Raw genomic sequence first — 19,795 nt, forward strand, 5'->3', positions numbered from 1 at the left:
ACAAATCTTATTTTCAATGTGGTGGGGGGTTGGGGCCTGTAAGCCTACACCGCACAGGTTGCTGACAGAATCTCTGGATATTCAAAATTATGCTTGCAAAAATATATACCCTGCAGCCAAAGTATTATAAGAGAGTCGGTTACACCTGAATTCAACCCTCCTTTATTTATTATTGTTTAGGGGGTATCTTATTAGATCAATTCGACAACAATTTTCCTCGATTTATGCTTCAAAATTTTTATCTCAAAATTATTTCAGCAAACCAGGGAGATCTTCATCTTCTAAGCCAAAATCATCAGTTTTGGCTCATTCTCAGCTAAAAATCGGATTTCTGACTATAATAGTGAAGAAGTACTTAAAGTACTTAAAGTGAAGAAGTACTTATTTGTTAAGTCAATATGTCATAACTAAATTTTAGCTATTCTGCAGAGTCCGACAAAGAATTGTATCTTGAGGTAGTTACCTGGTTTATGTGATTACGAATTTCTGTGTGACTACTTCTATCATCTGCACAACCTCTGACGATTTTCACAAAAGCTTTCGAAATTTCCTTCTTCCATTTATTATTGTTGTTTTCTCCGCATTGGGCGTAACGGCAGTTGTACACCGTTGTTTTTGCAGCCTGTGACGCAATATTTGCATTTCATTCGTTTTGCATTTTCGCATGAGGCATTTTGATGAAGCGCTCAACAATAAAGCAGCTAGCAACCAAGCATTGTAGATGGACCGAACGACCGATGAGTGGGTGGCAACATTCATTGAAATAAATCACAGCCAACTAGAAATTCCAGCAATGCGTATATTGCACTCAACCCAACCAACAACAGATACATTATCTCCTCAAAGCCGCTTCAGTTTCCTTCTCAACACGCACAGCTCCACTCACTTTTGCCTTTGCTACGCCATTTTCTATATGACAGCGCAACCCCAGCGGAGACAAAACGCAACTCATTCATTCATATTTGGTGAAAGCAAGCGCTGAGCGGTGGGGGCAGCTGAAAGGCACAGGCACTAGAACGCTGCAGCTGGAACAGCCCCCACAGAGCCGTTCACAGAGTGACTAAATAAATGACTGAACGAACTCATCGTGTGAAATTACATACATACATATATAGACAGTATTCGTTGCGGTTCTTATAACTCTCTACCGGTGTGTATGCCTGTGTGTGCTATTCTACTGACGATACATTTTTCCACCATCACATCATTTTGAGTGATGTCAATTACATTGATTTGATCAGCGAAAATGTGTGATTTATCAGCCAGCAGCATCGATTGAAGTCCAATCTATAGACAAACTCCATCCCCCAAAAGCGTTAGAATCTATCACAGTCAGTGGAAAAGTAGGAAGACACGCTTGCACACACACACACACATACGTATACTTAGGAGTATGTAGCTCTGCGCACAGCTGCTTTGGTAAAATGGCACTCATTTGTGTGCGCTTTTCTGTTTGCTATAATTTGTGCAACTCCACCCACTTTCTCCCGCCACACGACATACACCGCATCACCCAGCCCATCTGCTGCCCCAACTCATCATCAACATATAGTATGAATAAGTAATTCGCATTTGGTCGCAATTCACAAGCTCCTCGTCAGCGCAGGGAATTGTGAGCTGGGGGAGCGTTTTTAACGACAAAGTTTTGCGCAAAGTATCGGCTGTAGATTTCTACATGGCTCATCTTCATCATCAATCAGTCATCGATACATGTCGCCGCCGCCGCTCCACCCACTTCTATGGCATACTTGTGCATCCCGTGCAGGCCATGATAGACAGCCACGCAGGCAGTTTGGCAGGGAGTGCTGTGCCGCAAGCGTTGAAACTGAAATTCTTTCCGTACACTTGTCTTCCATTCTTTTCTAGCTATCAGCAAAACATTTCTTTCTATTTTTTGCACACATTTTTTCATTTTTTTTCTTCTGTTTTGTTTAATGCCCTTGAGATAAATACTTCACTTTCGCGTTGCTGTTGTTATCCGCTAGAAAAATCGCAAATCTCTTGCACTTGTCTGCCACTTGAACTGTTGCCTCATTGTTTTTGAATTGTATGCGGAACTGTGATATGCCAAATGATATTTCCTTAGTGTAATTTTTATCTCGGTAATGCTGGCGGTAATGTATGGGCACGTGTTCTCGCGTTTGCCATATCCTTTGCTCGAGACTAATGGCTTTGTTTGAGTTTGCTGCGCGGCAATTTGTCATAGACTTTAAATTTATTTTTTATCTTATTGTGGCAAATTTGTTGTTTTTGAAAAGAAAAGTGATTTAAGTTGCGGGCGATTTAAATATATAAATATAAGTGGCATATCAAATATTCGGAAAGCCTGTTTATAAAAAATAATACATATAAATCTTTCGGGGTATAACTCAAATAGAAATAAACATTAATATTCATAATATTTGCTTACAATCGAAACTAAATGCATTCAATTAGACTCACGCTAAATTCTATTATCAATCAGACAGGTGCTTTTTATTAGAATTTTGTTTTGTTATTAAAAAGAGTTTGTCATTACCTTTAAAAATTTTCTTCAACTAAGTGACCACTGAGGCTGGAATAGCACAGCTCCAATTGTGTAGCAAATGAACTCATTTACTGCGCTTTGAACTTCGATACTTCATTGGAAGCATCTTTGGTGGGCACTGTGCGATGTCACTGCGAATGCTCATTAGTCACTAGAGTAAACGTGGTGTGTGTGGCTGGGCGATATTGTTGGCCGAATATTGGTTCGGAAGCATACCAAATTGAGTATAAATCTAGTAACAAAATCAAAAAGACAAACTCCAAAAAATGTGTTGGTTCAATAAAATCCACACCTTTGAAGRACACCCGTTATTTCTGATGAAATTTATTTACGTTGACTCTGATCAGGGTTGCGAATTTAATAACTAACAAATTTTGCAGTAAAAATTATATTTATATTTTTAAATAATATGAGTAGCATTATTGATAATCTGTTTTTGTAGGTGTCTCGGTACAGAAGTTAGGTTAGTTTAGATTAATATGGTAGGACAACAAGCCATGCATAGATCAGTATGGTCTTTTGCGATATCAGATGGAATTCACTTTCTAAATCGAAGAGGAGTAATCATGGTTAATAATAACTGCGCTTGACGAGAATTTTAACAGACTCTGCGGCATCACTATCGTTACCTCCTCTAGTACCGCAGATGCTTACAGCATAATCTTGCCAATGTGGGACAAGTGCACAAGAGATGTTCCATTGTTTCCCTGGCGTCCTGCTCTACTAATTTCGCTTACTTGCTTAAACTGACCTCTGCTGGGAGAGTTTGGTTGGAATATTGATTAATGTAATATTGCGTGTTTTCTCTTTGCTAGTGTATACCCCCCTTAATTCATAGGCGCGAAGAGGCAAAAAATTTTGGTGTCGAAACAAAGGCAGTTCATATTTTTATTATCCATTTTCTGAGTTATTTTTAAGTAGAATAATTATTACCAAAGATCTTTGCCAACATTCTGAACGTTTCGGCACCTTAAATTGGATTCCGCACACAAAGTTAAATGAAACTTCTTTGTTGAATAATTTCGCTCATCGAAAAAGTCACCGAATGCATTTATCGTACTTCAGAAAGATAAGCTTATAAGAAACACTAATGATTTTTTTGGTATTGCATTTGACATATATACAAAGTGATTTAACATAGAAGAACCTGTAAAAGAACAAATATATATATTATATAAACAAATATTATTTTGGACAGTGAAATTGTCTAGCAATGATCCGTGAGCCAAGCCAATTAATCTGCCCGCGTTCATTTATTCCTAAATCTAATATATGCATTAGACCTACAAGCCAAATAGAATGCCGCAATTTGTCAACCGCGTGTCCAAGTAACCAAAATCACATATGGACTTTTGCTACAAACATACATATATGTGTGTATGTATRTATATATACATACTATATGTTTAGAGTATGTAGAGAATGCCTTAACAGTGTAGCAGCTGTGCGCTGAGCGGATTTAAATTTTCACACAATAATTTCGCGCGTATAAATGGTGGCCAATACAAGAGCCGAAATCAATTCGCTTACAAAGCAAATGGTAAATGGTTAAAGGCGAATGAATGGTAAAATAGCAAATGGTTGAAACCGCAGGGCCTATTAGCCACATGCGCGTCTGCGTGACATTTCGATATCAATCAAAGTTTCGCGTTCGCTTTTATTGTTATTGTTGTTGTTATTGTTGCTGCTGTGACACGTGAGCTATGAGTGTGCGTGCGAGTATCCAATTCCACATTTGCCAGCGACCACACCAAAACCGGTTGCGCGCTGAGCGTTGGGCGCGTAAAAAAGACATTTTGACAAATTTAAGTAGCGCCATCTAGACGCAAATTTAATAGGTTTTCTGCGGCCTGTCACAATAATTCATCAGTCAGCAGAGCGCTACATATGTGTAAAGCGTGAGCGCGTTTCATTTTGCGCTCGCTCACGCCACTCAAGCGGCACGCCGGTCGGGTGTTGTAGCAAAGTAGGAAATAATGACACCATTTCGATTAGTTTACATGTGTGTGTGCGTTCATGTGCATATTATAATATATGTAGTATGTATGTATGTGTAAGTTTTTGGAAATCATGAAGGTGTTGGAGAGTGAAAATCTGCGCCATGCATGCCAAGGTCACACACATACATATGTGTGCATGTACCATCTACATATGTGAAACGCTGAAATTTCATATACACCCCTCCGGTTGTGGAGTGTGGCCAACATACCCTGCCCACCGAATAATTTTGTAAATGATTTTATTTTATTTTATTTCATTCGCATTTCGAATGAATTATTTGCTTTGGTGTGCCAGCCATCTCCCCCCACCCATCATGCCACAAGCGCTAAGGGCGTTATGCCACACACATGCAATAAAGTGCCTTGCGAAAGGGATCACGCGTAGCGCTTATTCGGCCAAAGTGTGGCGGGGCAGCGGTGAGGCATGAATGACGTGCGCGCATAAATTTTATTGCTTGGCAAAACTTTTTCCCGCGTGAAAACCGAAACCGAAAATAGTCAACAAAATAAAAACGGCAGCAACAACAAACAACATGTGGAAATTTCACAAACTGATTGCGCTGCAATGCGCCTCACATGCTGCGTCGCCCATGTGGCATAAACAGTGCGCAACGCTGTGGCACGTCAAGGCAATGCTCGGCATGCCGTTGACTGCTTTGGCATGGCCTGAAGTGCCCTGAATTGACTGCGCACTGATTTGATTTATTTTATTTGCTTTGTATTACACCCTCAAGTGCTTCCCCAATGAGACGTGTTAATATTCGGGGCGTTCGATGAAAAATTACCCGAATGACTCTTTTATTTGCGAAAATTAAGTGGTAAATATTATACCTTACCCTCTGCTGTATTTATTTACTTATTGCATTCAAATGTGATATTCGGTTTATTTCATTGAGTTACATAAGTAAATTAGTGCAAATATTGTGGAAGGACAATTTAAAGTTCAATAGCGTACGATTATCTTAATGTCGTGCGTACTAATACATAGATGAATTAACTGGAGGAAATGTGGTAATAATTTACACATTAGCCGTAGAGTGTATACTATCAGTACAGTCTTAACCTTTTTTTTTTTTGTTTTTGTAGACCGCAGTCATTGCTTAATGGCTCACAACCTGGAACTAATAATGTGGTATATCTTACATAACGAGAATTTTGTTCTTTGTAAACACAAATGATTTACTCATTCGTTCACATTAATATTGTCGCCTTCAAATAGATCTCATTCGATATTATTCTCTTATTACTGCAGGCAAAAAATAGTGAGACTAATTTAAGTTTGTATCACTGCTGATTTTTACGATCAGTGAAATTATTCAACAAAGAAGTTCCATTAAATTTCGTGTGCGCAATTAAATTTCTGGTGCCAAAGCGTTCACAGTGTTGAAGAAGGCTTTTGGGGATAATTGTTTACAGGAAGGATGAGGTTAAACAATTTTGAAAAATCATTTGGCCATAAGAAAACTAAAAGTACGATTGACTCCAAAACCACTCAATTTTTGTGAAAAACAGCGGAATTATGGGTAGACAACTCTTAGTTTTTGCTCCACGACAATGCATCACTCTTACTTCGTGAGGTTTCGCTAAATATTCAACCCATACTTTTTCTTTACCACCGTATTTACCTGATTTAGCTTCGTGCGGCTTCTGGCTATTCAGCAAACTGAAACTACCGTTACGAGCAGAACGTTTTAAGTCAACTGAAGCCATTAAAAGCGAAGAAAGGTAGATTGGAAAAAAGTTGGCAAAAGTGTATTCGGGCCAAGGCCAATTACTTTGAGGGAGACGACATAAATTTCGAAGAATAAGCTAAGAATTTTAAAAGTATGAACAAAGTCTTACTATTTTTTGCTCATAGTAATTATACAAAAGATTTTCAGTCAGAATTATCGATTTGGCTTTAAGAAACTTTTAGAAACTTCAACATAATGTTCTGGTAGCGCTTTTGGGTAATTATCCAGCGGTTTAACCGAGCATTGGCTTACAGGGTATTGATTAGATCACATTTGTTCAGCTTAACAGATTATCTTAAGATCTATTTCAACTAAGCGTACTGCTACTAGATGTGAAAAAGCGTTTTGCTAACCGCAGATCATTTCAGATTTTTTAAAAACTGTATAAAATCAGTCTTCAATTACTATTGCATTGTAAGTGTATTATTCAGTCTCAGTGCACCTGGGACCTTTCTTAAGCTATCGTACGATGTGGGATATTAAAAAAAAAACAAATGAAACTGCATCTTCAAAAATATCTAGTGCTCATTCAGCTTTCATGAAAGCCGAATATATAATAGCGAGCAAAATAGGCATCGATTGCTCTAAAATGCTGTGGAGGAGCCATTGGCAAGAGGTGGGGTCTCTCTCCGAAAGTATTCCTTTGCTCTATAACACCATAGTCAAGCCCATTATATTCAATGGTATCTTTATGTAGTGGAGGGCTTTGGAAAAGACACTTGCATTCGACGGGCAGCGCTCATCAGCCTGTGTGCTGCACTAAGGCACACTCCAAGTGTAGCACTTAACGCCATCTTGCAGATAGTGCCGTAGACGGAAGGTGTATGGAAGTGAAAGTTGATATGATACTCAGAGAATCTGGGTTCTTAAAACAACGCGTATCTGATAACTTGGATATCCCCACACACTTTGACTGCATATCAGATCATCCAGATGATGGAGTTGCCAAACCGAATTCCAGCGGCTCGATCTCTTCCCATATACCGACAAGGGAGCTATGGATGGGAAGAAGCCATTGGAGGAGAGGGCCAGTGTGCTTATTTACGCACGGGTCAAAGTTTGGGGGAAAGGTTGGTGGCGCGGTTTACTATGGGGAGCTCTCTATCAACAGTTTCAGACTTTATCACTATTGCAAAAGCCTTTTGGCTCAATGGACTACATATACTAGTCCACATGCCACCATCGATCAACCATCTAACGTAACCTATTCTCTAACTAGTAGTATTATCGCTCTAGATTACGAAAAGTCCTTCGTTATCGACCTCCATGACTTCTTTTCCTTTAATCCGTAAGGTTAGGAATGGAAAGTTATGTTTAATATGTAGTCTAAACGAAATCCCAGTCATATAAGTAACTAATTTTTATATATGAAAAAAAATTATGCCCTTTTTACAGCGCATACGCACCACAGCTTACATTGACACCACATTACAATTCCATCTGCCACATTTCTCTCTCACTTAACTCCTACACGCAAAAAAGTGCAATCCATAAGCGGCATCCTGCTGCTGATGCAATGCCCAAATATAAATAAAGTGTCATGGCGACGAGAACGAAAGAATACATCAAAACAACAAACACCTGCTGAGCGGCGGCGACCGCCCGCCGTCACCTTCACGGCTGTCTGGAGACGTGGTGGCAAATGTTGCAACAACTGGGTTGCCAATACACCAAATCCAGTGCAATAGCGATGGAAAGGAGAGCAGCAAGTGGTGGACACATACATAAGTAAGCGAGAAATGATGTCGGCTAATAAAGTCATGAATTATTTGCGGCGCTGTTGCAGGGCCTAAAGCTGTTGTGCCCACTGAAATGGAACTCAGTCAACTAGACCCATTGAGTGTGGCGCAACCGAGAGCACCTCACATTAGGTTGCATAAATAAGCAAACGCGTTATGGAGCGACAGCATTAATGGGACATTCAGCGGGGGGCGGGGGGGAGAGCGCACCTTCCTTTGCGATTGCGCAATCACTCGTGGCAAGTTGCGCTGAGGCACGCTGGCGTCTTTGAATTATGTTGGCGCTATTTTTGTGCACATTAACCCATTAACGCTTGGCAGATGCGTTTTTGTTGTTGCAACCTGCACTAAGGGGGGGCTGCACATATTTTGCGTCACTTCAGCATTGCAATGCGCCATGCAATTGAACCAATAAACAAGTCAAAGTATTTCATTTTCTCAACATTTCTCCTTCACCTCCGTCTTTACACTATTTATGTTTCTTATTTATATGGTATTTTATTTCGTTTCGTTGCAGTTATGGCGCCAGTTATGATTTAGCGTCGCGGCGGAAGAATGCCACGCGTGAATCCACAGCCACGCTGAAGGCCTGGCTCAGTGAGCACAAGAAGAATCCATATCCGACCAAAGGCGAGAAGATCATGTTGGCCATTATCACCAAAATGACACTGACACAGGTGTCCACGTGGTTTGCGAATGCGCGCCGACGCCTCAAAAAGGACAACAAAATGACTTGGGAGCCAAAGAATCGCACCGAAGACGAAGATGAGGACGCGTTGGCCTCGGACGAGGAGAAACCACGACACAGTGAAGAGATGAGCATGAATAGCATTAGTGTTGGTGGCGTTGGCTGTGCGGAGCGCAGGCGGCCACTCGGCATGGAGTACCCTGGCGGCGCCATAAACGTTACAATTGGCAACAACACAACAGTTGCGGCAAATACATCGACGACGGCGGCAGCAGGTGCCGTGGATGTTGGCGTGAGTGGCGTGGGTGCAACAATTGCGGCTGCGACGTCGACGGTATCGGCGGCAACCAACCAACATTCCCACATCGGCGGCACGAGTGTGGGCGCCGTCGGTGCAATACAACCTGCAAAAGGTAAGCTCCCTCCAGTCAAGCCGTCTGCAAGACATACAACATATTACCACTGCAAAGGCGCATTACAGAGCCACTTTGGTTTGAGCAAGGTCCTGTGCGCTGCCGCGGCGCATCAGCATTGTTTGACTGGCACTGGCGTGTGGGTGGCATAATTGAATGCCTGCACGTGCGCGTCCCTTGCGCGTACGAATATGCGCGTGCTGTGTGTGTGTGCTTTTTGTGCTCTTAAATACTTCACTTGTTCATCACAAATGCAATTCAATGGCGCAATTGTTCTGTTGCTTGCTTTATTGGCGACTCTATTGTCTTGTAGGAAGTTTCGTTCGCTGCAATTGCTGCTTCTGCGCCGTTGTTGTGACTACTGATTTGCTCATTGTTGTTTTTGCAGTTATTTCGGCAGCTGCTAACTGCCAGCAACTAAGTGATTTCTGGTTTTTGAATTGTGCGCTTTGTATGCGAGGCGCCATATACCATTGTGGCACACCTAATGGACGAAATTCACGGGCATTTTCGCTTTATGAAACAGCATTTGTTGTTGCACTCAGGGGTTTACTTGAAGTTAAAAATTCTTCATTATTTATGATCTGTGATTATACAAACTGTTCTAACGAGCGTGTATAAAATTTTTATAAAAGATAACAAAGTGTACAGGGTGTTCCATAATTGTCTTTAATTTGGAGAAGTTGTTAAAACAAGCAACAGCCTTAACTTTGGCTTCACAGGTAGATTTCTAATATCAACAATGTTTATAAATACAGCAAAAAACGTAACTCATAATCCAAGTTTCAAAAACATGTTGTCGAATAAAAAATTTCTCTTAAAAGAACTTGATTTTGATCGATTAATTTGTATTGCAACTATATCCATTAGTACTCCGATCTAAAAAAAAAAAAACCTTAGATCATAGCCTTAACCTGGGTAATAATCCATGCCACATTTCGCGAGTATACCTCAATACGATAAAGCTTTTCATAACAGAAGTTTATTTTTATCAGTCAGTTTGTTTGGCAGCTATACATTATATAAGTCGAAAATTAGTTTGATGTTTGTAATGGTGTAGGCAGTAATTGTTTCCACTCTTCATGCAGCAATCTTGTGAAATAAAACAAAGTTTTTTAAACAATGACCTAATTTGAAAGGTCCGAAAAAGGCCCGAGAAACTGGTGAGAAAAGGACGTGTGCAAAATTTCAGATTGATATCTCAAAAGCTAAGGAGCTAGTTTTTATATATTTACAAAGATAGACATATCATCGGATAAACGAATAGAGAGATTGATATGAGCAAAGCGACTCAGCTCAACATACTGATCATTTATCTATACATTTTATGGGGTCTTCCACGTACTTCTGGTTGTAAGTAATTTCATCATAAATTTAAAATACTCTAATTAGTGTATACAAATAATAGAAAAATTTATTTGTTATAACAATTTTCAAATAATATGGTACGAATATATTGCATTATTCACAATTTTTCAATACCTACAAATTTTGACAATCTTGACTTGAAATATTCTGCATTCCTTAGTAAACTTGGTGTTAAAATTTTTCTAAACTTAAGGATTAATTTTAAAAACTCTGCTTTTTAGATATACTAAAAGAAAACAAACAACAGAACAACCCATTTACTTGGGAGTGGCCAGAAAAGATTCTTTTACATATGCCTCAAGCAGCTCACGACCGGTCTTAGACCAAATATTCTTTAGATAGCTAAAAAAAACCATTCGTTTGAAGGCGAGCTAAGATGAGAAGGCAAAACATACCTCGCTAGGGTTGTGCGCTGGGTTTGTGAAGCGCCACGTCCAACATATGATTAAAAGGACACAGTTATTGATTTATAGCGCTTTAAATAGTTTTAAACAGTACCGTTATGTGGGGAGTGGGCGGAGTTATCAACCACTTTCATTAATTTTCATATTTTCTTTTCTCATAAAAAATGTCTCAAGTGAATTTGGCTACTGTAACACATAGCCTAGGCGATCTGTACATTAAAACTATTAGAAGGCGGTGCCACCATCAATTTTTACTCATGTTACAGCTTGCACGGGCTCTCGATTAGTTTTAAGCAATACTTACAATTATACTCTGTAGCAATATGTTTCAAGAGTAAAAAATGTGGTTTAGTTGAGCATGGACCGTCCCGAAAAGAAAATTATTTTCATTGGTAAGACTTTGTAGGATATGGTGAAAATAAATTTCTTGTTCATTGTTGACGGTTCCCCAGATGAACACAAATTGTTTAAGTGGCAAGCATCACAAGGATTTGTTTTAAACTGAGCACAACAAGGTCGATTATTAAACCGTAAAAGTATGTGGTACTTTACACAAAAAAAAAAAGAAGCAAATAAATTGCTTAAAATATTGTAGAAGGTCAGTTGTCGCGTGAAAAATCATAAAATCAAACTTTTCCAAAATCTTCCATTAAATTCACCTAAAATAAAGGTGGTTCGTGTTAATCAATGCGTGCGCGTAAATTTCATATATCCAATATATGCACTTTGTGCCCTTTTCAATGCCAAAACATCCGTCAACATTTACAAAAACAAGAATAATAAGGGAAGAAAGTCAAAAAATAAGTGCAAATTTTGAATGTATGTCCATTTATGACGTTGAGGCCATTACCGAAGTGCCTCTCAATGTCAACTTGTGTCATCCACTCCACACCACTTCACGCCACTCCGGCACACTTCAATGCTCGACAAACGTGCTTTGAAGATACGTATATATGTATGAGCGTATGTTTGTGCATCTACAACAACAATAACGCCACTTGTCAGTCATCACTCCAATTTGCTTTCATTTCGAGTCAAAAAACCACCCTCATATTTTTCGGGATGTTTTGGTGTATCATTTTGCGCCAAATTAAATTCTCAACCTGATTTTATTTCACACACACACCCATGCATGAATACATAGAAACGATGATGTCGCCTTTTTGTTTGAGGGTTAATTTCATTTACGACCGCGCAAACAAAACAAAAACAAAGCTCTACTACAATAACAAATATAATAAAAGCATAAATACTCAAAAATTTGTATTATCGAGGAGAGCAGTGTGGAACGGTAGTAACTCCACAACCGCCGTGCCGTGTGGCAAGTAAAGGCGATGTGGGCGCAATGCAGTTTGGAAGTACTGAAATGAAAACAAAGGGCTGAAACTGAGAAAATCATTACCTTATTCACACCAAACCGACCGTCATCAAGTAGAAGAGATGAAAGGTGTGGCGATGGTTGGGGCGGCTGGTGAGTCGTGTGGCATTCAATTTAAGTGTCGTTGAGCTCTTTATTACGTTAGTGTGAATTTTATGCGCCACAGCCGCTCAACTCAAACCACTTGTAAACAAGAAAATGTGCGATACAAACCCATTAGGAAATTGTTGTTTTGGGATTTTTTTAAATTTTTACTTCAATTATATGCAATCTAGGAAAACAATTTTCGAAATTTTTGAGGATACTAATTTTTCAAAAAAAGTCGTTCATTTGTTTTCTTTGTTGGCGTAGGCACAGCTTACACGGTTATTGTCGAGTTTATAAAAGTGGCGCGTTCTTCCTTTTCGCAGTTTAGGGCCAATGGGAAATTCCAAGCGAAGCCAGGTCTCTGCTTTCTCTGCTCTGCTTTCTCCGGCATGCGTTTCGTCTGTTCCGACGACATGACCTAGCAGCGTTGCCACTGTCTTTTAATTCGCTGAACCATGTCAATGTCGTCGTATATATCATACAGCTCATCGTTCCATTGACCATACATCTTTCGCAGAACCTTTCTCTCGAAAAATCGTAACATCGACTCATAAGATGTTAACATCGCAGGACGGGGAAAATTAGTGGCTGTTAGACAACTCAAGCATATACGACCATAACAGTTCGGTGTCCATCGGTCCAGCTAATCACCATACCATCTAAATCCCGCACCCCATAAACTCCCCAAACTATCATTTAGGCACCTCTGATTGGAAGAATGCATTCACAGGCCAAAACCCTGTAAGCAAGAACCCCAGCCCTCAATAAATCCAACGCCCCGAATGTACTCGTAAGTTACGCGACCGTTAAGACGGATTATTGTCTCAACCTACAAGTAAACCTCTCATATAGAAGTCTCCTACTCCCTAGATACCTCTTCCTCTCTACATCATCATCGAAAATCTAAATATTCTGTGGCACAAGCTACAAAAAAGATGCGATATATGGTGCGAACAGCACGACGTCCGAGGCCTGCAACAGCTTGCATCTTAATTCTCACCAAATAACAGTCGGTACAGCCTTCCTGAATACTTACCGAACTTTATACAGAAATAACCTATAGATAACATACCTGCCATAAAAAAATTCCGACTGCATTAAAAAATTGGTTTCTCCATTGCGAAAATATCTAAATAATATCTAATATCCAAAAAAAAAAGTATATTCCGTTTTTCCTACTGGGCTACCAAAAATTTGCACACGCATTCGCATTATTGAAAGCTGGCAAGGACGCGTGTATAAAAACAGCAATACTGATAATAACTCTGTGTGCTGCTGGCTGCTGCATATGAAATAAACGCAGTGCTGCCACAATGCGACACAAGTGTGGTCGTCGCAGCTTCCAAGCACTTTCACTGTTGTTTCCTCTTTCTTTATTGCCACTGACTGGCTGTTGCACTAACAGCAACCCTTCTGTGTTGCGAGTCGCGAGTGAAGTGTGTTAGAAATGAGGGTGTTACCAACTTATGTATGTACATTAACGGTAGTTGCGGCCATGGCTTTTATGCGGCGCGTGTCTGGCGGCTACGTTTTTCGGTTAACCGACCAAATATCCATCGGTATTCCCCATGGTTTCTTTGTATGCTTGCTTCTTTGGCTATGTTAGCGACCGCTCGGTTTATTGCCGTCTGCTTGGCTATTTCTTATGCAAGCCCAGTGTGGAACAAACACACGCCGCCTTATTGTGTTTATAATCGTATGCAGCTCACGTCGGCCGGCATAAATCTAATGCGCCCTTTTCCGGTCTCCAATATGAGCGGCTTTATTTGTGTGTGTGTATATACGCAGTTCATCATTGACAACAACACAAATGGCATTTGCAACAATTGACGCGCAACACATTTACTAGTCACTCAGTCAGTCCGTCAGTCTGTTCGTAAGTCTGTCAGCTAGTGATTGAGTCACTCAATTTTGCATTCACTTAACGCCTCGGAAATTAATTTGAAGTTCACATTTCGATGATGAGGTCGCTGACATGTTGCGAATTAACTGTTTATAGTACATAACGGTATATGTAGAGTATAGCATTGTTGTAACGCTTTCACTTCTCCACTTTAAAACGGAAATTCGTGGCTGCGTTTAAGCAGATCTCTTTTGTTATTAGCCAAATATGCCCAAAGGATGAAGCCGCACGTTTCGTCGCCTTAGTAAATCCCGCAGGGAACATATTTGAGACTCAAAGTAACACGTGCTTGGCTGTAGGTGAATACAGCGTAACATATTATCTATTAATTTATTTTTGCTTGTGTGCTACTAAGTTTTTACATTTTTTTTTGTAAAAATATACTAATAAATAAGGCTAGTCTAAAAAAAGACAATTTAGGCATAAGGGTAGGTTAGATGGCTGAGCAGGAACTACTTTATCATCAGGATTAACAGTAACATGGGCAATGATGAGATATTATGAAAACAGATAACATTATCAAAGTACCCAAAAATATGCTTAGGTACCAATCCGCTTTTCCATCTGAGCGTCTAATTGTGTGAGATCCGATATATTTAAGTCTAAGTCCACCAAAGCCGTGATTTTAAAGAAGAAAATGTTGATATGATTCTATGTCAACTTCTTCTAAGCAGCTCATGCAATTGGTATCTGGTTCACTTTTCCGTCTTGTCGCATAAATCTCGATCGTGCAGATTTCAACTAGAACTCTTATAACAAAAAGAAACTTTGCTGAGGGCATTAAGCTCGCCAATCCTCTTACGATTTATTCTGATACAGAAAAACCTCTCGGTGGCACAGTTGCCAGTACCTTATTTACCATTCTACAATTACTGATATAGAAACATACCCAAGTCAATCCCAAGTAACTTGATGCCTGAGCGTATAGTCATCAAGTTTCAGGCTAGTATCGCCGCTCTCTTTTCGGATTGGATGGTCACCACTCTAAAGAGTGTGCGCTCCACGATTTTAATAGCAGCCAGCTTATTTGTATGCTGAAATAAACCGGAAGCCTGAACCTGTAAAGATGTTATTCATGTATACTTTCCTATAGAACATTCATTGGTTCCCATAACCTATCTGAAACTGCAACTTTGTAATAAACTTAACACGCTTTAAAAACACAGAATGAAGAAAGTTGATCAACTGCCTATATGGCAAACATACAAGTTTTGCTCTTATCTAATATTGGGAAAAAGAGAGATTTTTCTTTAGAACATCTGGGATACTTTCATATGTCATATTAGTTATCATAAACTCTTGTTACTAATATCCCAAAGCTAGATTTAAATAGCCATATTCGGATAACGAAAGCCTCTGGAGAAAAGAATTAGTAGGTGAATATAATACAACGTTTAAAGTCCTCTAAAATGATGTGGAGTAGGAGCGGGTATATACTCCAATAATATTGACCACTAGCTTCTTCCAAGCGAAAGTATTAGGTATATAAGAAGCCTGTGGTGTTCTATTGAATGAACGAGAGTATATATTAAAAAACCATATATATTGATAATCCCGGCGTAACCCATAACTACAGAATGGCCTTAAGCTCACTGGCTAGCCAAATCCACTTGCCGATAATTTAGGTTCACGGCCGCAGGAAAAATTTTGTCAACGAAATCCGTAATATACCAAAGCAGCAGATATAAAAAAATTTTATCTAGATAAAGGTTTTAAAGGAAAAATATTTTATCGTCAGAGACATATTCGAAAATTTTCCTATGTCTAATTAATATACTTTTTTCTGACTTTTACTTCTATTTTTCTTTTTTTTTTTTTTTGCAAATATTAGCATTCATAGCTCTAGACACCTCTCTAATGTTAAGTAAGAGCAAGAACCAAATTAGAGGTAATTATTTATAGAAAATGTGAGGCTGCTTTCTCAAAGTTGTGATTCTATATTTTCTAAACTCTCAATAGATCCGAACACTACTGACTAACTCATGGCGAATCGAATCAATTCTATTTATATAAGTAAAAATAATCTGAAAATCCTATTGACAGCATTTAGATTATTAGCATTAGAATATTTTCAATTACCAAATATATGAATTTTATTGATGAACGGAACATAAATGAAATTTTAACAGAAATTAAAAGAACCAAAAAAAAAAACAAAAAACAACAGCTATAAGAAGGTCGCAGCTGCCGCAGACATACTTACGCATTTTGTTGTATTTCTATCATTTAGTTTTTGTGCTTTTATTTTTCGGTAAACTGCTTCCACTGACCTTCAGCCACATCGCCATCTACTATCTGAACAAAAGTAAATCATAGCCTATCGGTGTCGTATGTATCGACGAGCCAAAAGGCTCGCACACAATGCTTGACTTTAGTTGGCCAAAAACAGCGTTCTTTATATTTTTTCACAGGGTAAACAGCCCGGAGTAAGGGTAGGGGACAGAGTATCGACTGGCATGGCAGAAACTTTGTTTCAGTTGCTGACGTTGGTCGTGGGGGTGGTGCTGTTGAAATTATCGTGTTGATGGATATTTATCCAGCTGACACTTGTCTGCGCTTCCTGGCCTTCAAACACACACTCTTTTTTTTTGCATTTGGAAGCTGGCGCTGGTAGCCACCAACACAAAATAATCGAAAATCAAACAAAAAAAATTCCCAAACTTATTTCAATACGACACACATACACATATGCACATTCAAACAAATACATAAATCTCTGCATATTGGTGAACGTATACGATACAAGATAAATGATTGACAGTCCCGTTTGCGCGTTGCTGGGGTACGCGATGGCGTATGATGAATGTTTGCCGCGCAGCGAGCAGAGCTGAAAAGTAATCAAAGCGCCGCAAAAGTCTCACTTCTTTTCGAGTATTAAATTCATGCAAGTTAAGTGCTTTGTAATTGATGTTATAAAATATTTATGACAGGCATTGTCTCTACACTTTCTGTGCACGAACTATATACATACAAACAAACGAGACTTTTTCTCAGAATGTTATCAGCTTTAATTTTGTCAAGTTGCCACTTTGAAAAGTCCTTCAGCTAACGGCACACATATTGCATACACCTTTTTCCATTGGGGCTTTTCCATTGCCACTACTCCACATCTATTATTTCCCTCCTGTTGCTGCTGATGAGCCAAGTTGCCGCCCGGTAATTGACATTAATTATTTAAAAGGACTTTTTGAAAGTTTTTGCCAACTATAAGTGACATCGTGGACTCGCTTAAAATAACTACATTTGTGTGAATGCTTATCTGCTGCAATTAGCCGGGTGAGCGGTGTAAGTTGTGCACAGGGCAAGCGACCCATTTTACATTATTTTAGTTGTGCTGAGTTATAAAGTGCTTTTGTACTCGTATAGTGTTGGATTACAAGTACTTGACACTAGGATAACATAATGTCAGAAAAGACTGCTGTGAATGGTTAAAAATGTTATAAATTGTGGAAGTATTAATGGATTATAGTTTAAATAACGTTGCTTAGTAGAGAATATAAGAAAATGAGGATATGCATATCGAAGAAATGTACATATAATTTGGTTTTGTATGAAGCATATACTAAAAAGTTAATGAATTATGAAAAATAAATTTTTACGGAAGTAAAAGGAGTAAGGACTGTCAAAATCCAAAGAGACATTCAAAAAACCAAAAACCATAAAGATATGTGTATATTATTATAGTACAACATAATCTTTAAAAGATTGATTGAAAGATCTTTGAGAAGAAGAGTAAAAACGAATTTCATATGATAACGAAGCACTTAGTTAGATTAGATAAATATTTTCTCGTTAAACCACTGCGATTCCTAAAAACGCTTATTTGTTATTATACCCATAACTGTTATGTACAGATTAAACAGACTGTTGCATACTGACTGCTAAAGTCTGCCACAAGTTTTTTGAGTTGGCTGCTATTTATTTCAAAAAATTCGCCGAGTTCGTAAAAAGTAATAGTGGTGAAGAAAATGTCGAGATGTTATTATTTAATCTTCCGCATTGCAACTTTGACAAGCCCTCCGAAATCTTTAGCCTCTCCACGATAATATCAATGGGACAGAGTTCAACCGGGACGCCTTACTTTGTGGATATGTGAGACTTGCTAGAAGCTAGCAGTTCAATGGGCCTTATACGCTTTACTCTGGGCTAGAAACTTTCTCAACCCCACAAGTGCTGGCTGCCTGTTGACGTCGCGCAACGTCCATATTTCCAGCATCCAAATGCATGAAGACAGGGGAACTCCGATCCGGTCCCTTCCGGATGGAAATGTAGTATGGATTCCTTTCCTTTCCAAGCTCATTGGCTTCACAATTTTCAACGATTCCGCTGTACCCACGTATCCAGTCATATTTAATATGGAAGATGAAGCTACTTCTAGTGAGGTCATATATTCCTTGACTATCTTTGAGAACATAATCAAGGAGTATAATGCCTATCTGAAACAGGAGTTAATTGACTCCACCTACATCTCTATATTGTATGTGTATGGAGAAGATGCTGCTTGTAATATGTTCCTTAAAAAAAAATTAAAAAAGATGGCATTACTCGGAACCCTTAATGCCTCCAGTTTCCCAAAGTTTGATAACAACTTGCGCAGCAATGCATCTGCCAGCTATGGTCCATGTGTGCTTTAAGAATGTCATCAAGTGTCATTACCGGTGTTGTACGTAGTGCATCACTGATGTCAAGCGCCGCTCATTGCAGATGTTCATGCTGTTTACGGAGTGTGGCTTTAGAGAGCACTACTTTTTATATCCATATGTGGCTTACATTAGCAAAAGTAACTAATACTAGTTAATGCATTTGCCAACTTAGGTACAAGTCATACGAGTATGAGTAACGAAGATGAGAAGGCAGTGGACACCCAAAAAAAAAAAAATTTTCGGGCGAAACCATTAAAAACAAGTAAGGAAGGGCTTAGTTCGGGTGTCACCAAACATTTTATACTTTCGCATGATAAAGTGATAATCGAGATTTCAGGCGTGATTGTGAACCGATTTCACCCATATTTGGTACATGTGATCACAGTGTTAAGAAAATATTATATACTGAATTTCATTTAAATCGATTGAGTACTTCCTGAGATATGKTTTTTGGTCCATAAGTGGATGACGCCACGCCCATTTTCAATTTAAAAAAAAAAGCTTGGATGCAGCTTCCTTCTGACATTTCCTCCGTAAAACTTAGTGTTTCTGACGTTTTCTGTTAGTCGGTTAACGCACTTTTAGTGATTTTCAACATAACCTTTATATGGGAGGTGGGCGTGGTTATTATCCGATTTCTTCCATTTTTGAACTGTATATGGAAATGCCTAAAAGCAACGACTCTATAGAGTTTGGTTGACATAGCTATAGTAGTTTTCGAGATATGTACAAAAAAGTTAGTAGGTTAGTGGCCCCGCCCCGACCACTTTTCCAAAATAACTACGTTCAAATATGCCCCTCCCTAATGTGATACTTTGTGCCAAATTTCATTTTAATATCTTTATTTATGGCTTAGTTATGACACTTTATAGGTTTTCGGTTTCCGCCATTTTGTGGGCGTGGCAGTGGGCT

The 19,795-nt window shown here is 39.0% G+C and overlaps 1 protein-coding gene across 5 annotated transcripts in view; it reads left to right on the forward strand.

Moving 5' to 3' along the window:
- LOC108965494 (homeobox protein araucan-like) overlaps positions 1 to 19,795 on the forward strand; it is a 101,451-nt gene that overhangs the window by 69,326 nt on the left and 12,330 nt on the right. For all 5 annotated transcript variants that reach the window (XR_001993109.1, XM_018927990.1, XM_018927975.1 and 2 more), the window contains exon 4: positions 8,517 to 9,100. Coding sequence is in view for 4 of the 5 variants with exons in the window: in XM_018927990.1 (XP_018783535.1) it covers positions 8,517 to 9,100 (584 nt within the window). In the remaining variant the exon portion in view is untranslated. The remainder of the gene's footprint in view (positions 1 to 8,516; positions 9,101 to 19,795) is intronic.

Source organism: Bactrocera latifrons, unplaced genomic scaffold (genome assembly GCF_001853355.1).
Source record: "Bactrocera latifrons isolate USDA-ARS-PBARC rearing strain unplaced genomic scaffold, ASM185335v1 scaffold_1, whole genome shotgun sequence".
Classification (NCBI taxonomy): domain Eukaryota; kingdom Metazoa; phylum Arthropoda; class Insecta; order Diptera; family Tephritidae; genus Bactrocera; species Bactrocera latifrons.